Here is a 6520-nt window from a genome sequence, read left to right on the forward strand (position 1 = left end):
GTATTTTGCAAGCACACTTGGCATATTAAGATTTAAAACATTTAGAGGTGCTGAGTGTGTGAAATTAAATGATATGAATCTAATGAAAAATTAAAATATTTACTGATATTAGCAGAAATATATACATTACGGGATATTATTTGACCTTAAAACATTATTCCAGTTTTTAGAAGGGGTAGTTTAAGATGCAATAACTTTATAGCAGGTGTTCTTTAAAGCATAACAAAATATATACAAAGAAATTAGGAAGGATATTAATGTCAGCTATGAAATAAATTAACATGGTTTTTACAAAATATACTGACCGTTAAATTAAAAAATATTTTAAGGCAGGAATCTTCATTTGAAATTAGCATAATCAGAAAATATATCAATAAAATCTTGTACCACTTTGTAGCAGAATTCATACTGTTCCTGAAAAAGAAAACCAAGAATACGTTAAAATGCTATTTAAAGAAACATTTGAACAATTTAATTGGGAGAAACATTCAAAAGGGAGACATAGAAAAGTCTGCTTTTTAAAATACCACATACCCTCACGCACATCAGCTTTGTTACATAATTTTGTTTTTAGGCATATGGAAGTTTCCAGATAAAGCTGTTTCTCCACGGAGAAAATGCCGATGCTTAGTTTCAGCTTGGAACAGTCTGAGAAAAGGTCTTCGGTGTTCACATTTAAAGTGACAGACAACTGTTTTTTGAACTGAAAAAGTCAGAGCACTTAACATCGCACGCGATGGGATTTATCGACGCTGCCATCGTGAAAACGCGCAGGCTCTGGCCAGACAGCCTGGGCCTGAATCTCACTCTGACACTTAGGGTCTTGGGTGGGTGACCTCACCGTCCCACGTGGGGGGTGGCAGAATGTTCCTTGTGAACAGAGCGGACAGAGGATGTGGCCAGGGCGGAAGGAGGCAGGTGCGTGTGAAGTGCCTGGCCCCACAGCGGACGGTTACTATGATCAAACGCCCGACCTATCCGCCATTCGCCATGCATCTTGTGCTGGGTGTTAGGCTAGCTGCTGACTTTCAAAGCAAGGTTCCAAATGCACTGTCAGACTATGTCACCAGGCCAGGCAGCACAGGCCTGAGCCCGAAGACAGCGTGGGCAGCCTCCCAGTGAGAGGAGCCGCAGTCAGGACGAGCAGAGCCAGGACAGGAGGGCGCTCGGACGCCAGCGGCTCCTGCAGAGATGTATGGGCCAGACCGGGTGACCTAGGGGAGCTGGGTGTCCCTAACCAAGGGAGCTTGTAAGCTGGCTCAGGCCACATGCTCTTCTTACACTGTGCTGGCTGCCGCCCTGGCCAGGCGCTCTTGCCACTACTGACAAACTCAACGCAAACCTGCGCAGCGGCCCTAAAGGCAGCGGCCACCACCCCTCTCTCCAGCGATAAGGAACGGAAGTCCAGAAAGGGGAGGGGGCTTGTCCAAGTTCACAAGGCCACCATGGGGTCCGACCGGGGAGCTGGGATGCCAGCGTGTAGCCCAAGCATCGGAGGGACCCCACGGCTTATGTTTTATACTTAACCGCTGGCCAGGCGGGACAAACCTCACCGCTTGCCTGGGCGAAGCCCGGCGTGGACTTAAAAACAGTCAGGAGAGACACTGAAGGCAGCGGCTCAGAAGTGCAAACCGAATTTCTTCTGGAGGGGGTTCCTGTGCTGTATTCGTTATTACTATTTTGACCTAGGAAATCTTCCAAATCTTCCGTGGAATGGCCTGCCCCACGATGCCCTAGGAGGCAGCGGCTGGTGGGGGGCGGGGGGCGGCGCGGGCATTCGCTTCGGGACACGCTAGACACCTCTGCAGTCCCCCAGATTCTAGCAGGAAGGGCGGCCGCACTGGGGCCTGGACTCAAGGGCAGTGGGAGAGCCCCGGACACGACCCGCTCCCATCCTCTCCCACTCTGCTCTCCAGGCGACCTGCACTGTCAGGCTGAGGCGGGTGGCCGAAGGGGGAGCCAGCAGGCACCCAGCGTCCCCCTACCCTGGTAGCTCCCAAGCCTGTATTCACTTTGGGATGCCCTGGGGGGACCTGACATATGGCAATGGCTGGGTCGCACCCCCAGAGAGTCTGCTTCATTGGTTTGAGTGGCAGCTTGGGCAGCTGGGGGAGGTGACCGCTCTCAGTGAGTCTGCCATGCAGTCGGGTGCGGACACCCTGTCCCCAGCCACAGAAGGCACGACCCGCTCTGCTCAGCTCATTCTCTGCTCGCTGTGCTCCCCGAGACTCGAAGTCCACGGAAGGGCCTTGCTTCCTCCCTCTGTGCCTGCTCGAGTTGCAGCCATGTTAGCGTGGAGCCGGGGACAAGCCTGACATAGGAAGCCCTGGGGAAGGCCGTGCCACGCCTGCCCGGAAAACTGCTCTCCCTGGCCAGGACCGGCTGCCGGGTTTGGGGGGAGGCGTCTCTTCTGGAAACGGGAAAGTATGTGTGTTCACCGCGGAATGGGGGAATGTCACCATGCCTCACGTGGATTCCACACATACACACACACACACAGACACACGCACACGCACGCACACACACACACACACACACACACACACACACACACCCCTCGGACAGCGTGCTGAGGTCCAGCGAGCCCCAGAGAGGAAACCGGTCCAGACCCTCAGCGCGTGGTTTCTTACCAGGGTCTGCACCATGTGCGGCCTCTGAAGCCTTAAACTCTTCACGGCCTGGAACACGTCGAGCAGCCCCTCAGCTTTGACTCGTTCCAGAATGTTGCTGAGCGCTATGAACGTGCCCGTTCGCCCGGCTCCGGCGCTGCGGGCGGAGGAAAAGGGCTGGAGAGGGACGCGACCTCGCCGCGGACGCGGACGCGGACGCGGGGCGACAGCCCGCACCCACCCCCATCGGCCCACGTGACCGGAGTCTGGCACCGGCGATGTGGAGCTCCTGAAACGCTCACCTGATCACCGCGGGCAGGTCGCTCGCGGGTGGGGGCAGGACCAGCAGCATCACCCTCCCCGGGGACTCTCTCGAAATGCAACCCCTCCCTGCTCAGGTCTGAGGCCTCTGAGGCCCCTGGGCCCCTGCAGTGACCGACCCCAAAGTCTGCCCTGTGGACCTCTGGACTTTGATCTCCGCTGCCCCACGCGTTCTAAACTCAGCCTGGGCGTCTGGGGTAGAACACGGAGGAACTCGTTTCCTGTTGATTCTAAGTGACATCCACAAAGGCACCGGGGGCTGAAAACCGAGGCGCGGGCTCCACCTGGTGGCCAGGCCCGAGGGCGCCCGGCGTCCCAGGTGCGGAGCCCTCGCGGGGCTGACGTCAGGGGCGGGGCTCGGCCCCCAGCCCAGCACAGGGGACGTCAGGCAGAGCCAGAACCACCTTTCAAAGGGACACACGTCCCTCGAAGTTCAGAAGTGGGCGTGTCCCAGCTGCGCTTGGTGATTTTTTTTGATGACGTGAAAAGCACAGGGAAAAGTGTGAATTGCTTCCTGACTCCTCCCACCGAATGCACTCACAGGAATAAGATGACACTCACGCATTTATGTAAGCTCGCGGGTGCACACGTGTGAGAGAAGGCCAGCCCAGAGCCCAGGGGGGTGACCGGCCGGGCGGGACGTGTGCGGGGCGCTCACCTGCAGTGCACAGTGATGGGGTGGTTGCCCGTCTGCTGCTGCTGCTTCTGCACGGCCCCGATGAGGTCCAGCATGCCCTTGCCCTCCGCTGGGATGCCAACCTCAGGCCAGCCATGGAAGTGGAACTGGCGCACCATGCGGGCCTGATCCTCCTGGCGGGCCAGGGGCTGCGGGGGATGGGTGTCTCAGTGCTGCCCGCCCGCATCTCTGTCCTCCCAGAGACAGGCCTCAGGGCCACACGCCCTTTCAAGGCTCATCCCGCCCTTTCAAGGCTCGGGATGAGCAGTCCTGAGTCTACTGGCCCCGGGTCATCTGTGGCCGGCGTGGAGGAGAACACGTCTCCGGGCAAGCGGGCGTCTGCTGTGCCGGCCGTCTTGAGCTCTGAACCAAGTCTCAGAGGTGAGTCACCTCGCCCATGACTGGCCCACAGAGTTTCCCTTCTCTGCCAGGGAGCAGAGCCCAGGACCCAGTGTGGACTGGGGACGGCCAGAGGGTCTGAAAGGGCACCTGGCAGAGAGCCCCGAACAGGCCTCTGTAGCCTCATCCATCCCCTTTACCCTCCCCGCCCTGGGCTGCTGCCACTTCTGAGCGGGGGGTGGGCGGAAGAGGGACGCCTCTTAGAGATGGCCAGTCTGCCCCACTCTCCTCGTCCAGACAAGGGGCAGGTGCCCTTGGAGCTCGGCCCCTTGATAGCATGGCTCCCTGCTCGCCACACTGACCGTCGATTCTGGCGGAGCAAGACCTTCTGGCACAAGGACAAGCAGGACCCGCGGGGCAGCTGCGGTGAGCCCCGGCCACACGGCCTTGGCCACAGCTTGAAGCGCTACGGCAACAATACCTGATTGAAGGTCACCAGGAAGTCTCGCACGCTGATGGCTTCAGCAAGGGTGTCGCTCTTTATTTCGATCGTTATGTCCCCATGAGTCACCGACCCCTCTGTTGGCCAATACTGGTAGCATTTATCCTGGGGGATAAAATAAAATTGTAAGTCTCGTAAGATATAATTTGCTGCCATCACCTTTAACTAGATGATGCAGATTTGCTCTCAAACCACTGAACATATTTGATCTGACCAAGAAAATAACACGACTATGCATATGCATGTCCATTAACGCCTGGTGACCAAGGGAACAGAATAGAGCCCGGAAACAGGACAGGACAGAGGTAACCTAACAGAAAAAAAGAGCTCATTCAACACCTGGAGCTAGAAAAACTGGTTTTCTACGTGGGGAAAAACGTAACTGGGTCTAACTGGGTCGCTAACTCACACCCTCCCACGGCTGCATGCCCATACTTGGCTGCCTTGAACCTCAATAAAAATAAACTCAGGCGAGGACTTAAAGTCAAAAACAAAACTGTAAAAGCCTTAGGAGAAGAAAATACCTTTTCACTTTGGGGAACAGAGGGCTTTACTACACATGACTCCAAAAGAGCTAACCAACCATGACACAAAAGACTGTAACGTCAGATTACAAGAAAATTAACTCCATTTCATCCACAAGCATCATTAGAGAGTGAAAAGACAGGGTATCAGTTGTGAAGAGGTATTTGCAATACATAAAACCTCTGTATTAATAGAAGATTTATATCAAAAACATGTAAAGAAATTCTATGAATTAATCAGAAAAGGGCAAACAAGCCACTATAATAATGGGTGAAAGGCGTGAACAGGCATCTCGCACAGAGCAAACACGCCAACAACGAAAAGATGAAGTGATCCCAACCTCGCAGGAAGCAGAGAGACGAGTCCAAGCCGCCAAGGAGTGATATTTAAACTGTTCGATGAACAGAAAGGAAGCTGACTGACGACCCTGGGAATGTGGCTGAATGATACGTCTCACAGGTGCCAGCGGCCGCTTGGGAACCGCGACCGCTTAGGAAGGCAGCTAGGAGCTGCTTTGCAAACGCCAGCTTTCTCACACTGCCCAGTGCAGCGTCCTGTGTCCCGGAACACACTGCTCCTTGTGCAGCGTGAGACACGTACAAGAATGTGCCCGCAGCGCTGCTTGTCAAACAACAAAGTGGAACCACGCCCGATGCTCATGAGAGAGGGATGCAGAAACGGATGCAGGATGCAGAAACAGATGCAGGATGCATAAATGGATGCACGATGCATAAACGGATGCAGGATGCAGAAACAGATGCAGGATGCATAGTTTGTGTAGTGGAACACGACGAGACAATGATGAATGAACCACAGCTATAGGCATCAACAAAGCAAAATATCAAAAGCATCATTCTGAGTAGAAAATACAAGTCCCAGAAGAATACATACTGTAACGATACCCTTTATATATAGGAAGAAGTGATCGAAATTGATTACCGGTTTCTGGAAACATACATGCGTATGACATAAAAATATTTTTTTAAAGAGCCAAGAACACATCCACTAGGATGGATTTCGTCAAAAAGAGAAACAAAGGTAAGGGTTGGCAAGGATGGGGAGAACTCGAAACCCTTGCACAGGTGCTTTGGAAAGCAGTCTGAAGTTCTTGAAATGTCAGATAAAGTGAGTTTGCAATAGAGAGGTACGGCACAGCCCAGCAAGTCCACTCCAGGTAGCCACCCAAGGTGAAAGAAAACACATGCCCCTGTCAAAACTCAGACACGAATGCCCCAAACGCGGTTCATAACAGCCCGAGAGCGAGACGACCCAAACGCCCCTCCGCCAATGAATGAATGAACCGAACGTGGCGCGGTACACGGTGCACCGCCATTCGTCAGTAAGAAAGAGCGGAAAACATACTCGCGTTACAACATGGTCGGACCGTGCAAACGTTACGCCACGTGGAAGAGCTCAGTCGTGAAGACGTGTCGTGTGATTCCATCTATGGGACGTCCAGGACAGGCGGACCCATGGCGTCGGGCAGCGGACGCACGGTGGCAGGGGCCGGGGGCAGCAGACGCACGGTGGCAGGGGCCGGGGGCAGCG

General features: G+C 54.3%; 1 protein-coding gene across 5 annotated transcripts in view; it reads right to left on the reverse strand.

Annotated features, from left to right (window-relative positions):
- PTPRE (protein tyrosine phosphatase, receptor type E) overlaps nt 1-6520 on the reverse strand; it is a 93673-nt gene that overhangs the window by 2437 nt on the left and 84716 nt on the right. For 3 of the 5 annotated variants that reach the window (XM_015590168.2, XM_025047556.1, XM_015590170.2), the window contains 4 exons: nt 4427-4552; nt 3589-3755; nt 2631-2766; nt 81-414 (listed from right to left, as the gene is read on the reverse strand). In XM_015590168.2, the coding sequence (XP_015445654.1) occupies nt 340-414; nt 2631-2766; nt 3589-3755; nt 4427-4552 (504 nt within the window). In that variant the 3' untranslated portion in view covers nt 81-339. Of the gene's footprint in view, nt 415-2630; nt 2767-3588; nt 3756-4426; nt 4553-6520 lie in introns of all 5 variants that reach the window. The other 2 variants (XM_025047555.1, XM_006912858.3) reach the window with 2 other exon arrangements.

Source organism: Pteropus alecto, unplaced genomic scaffold, assembly GCF_000325575.1.
Source record: "Pteropus alecto unplaced genomic scaffold, ASM32557v1 scaffold74, whole genome shotgun sequence".
Lineage (NCBI taxonomy): Eukaryota > Metazoa > Chordata > Mammalia > Chiroptera > Pteropodidae > Pteropus > Pteropus alecto.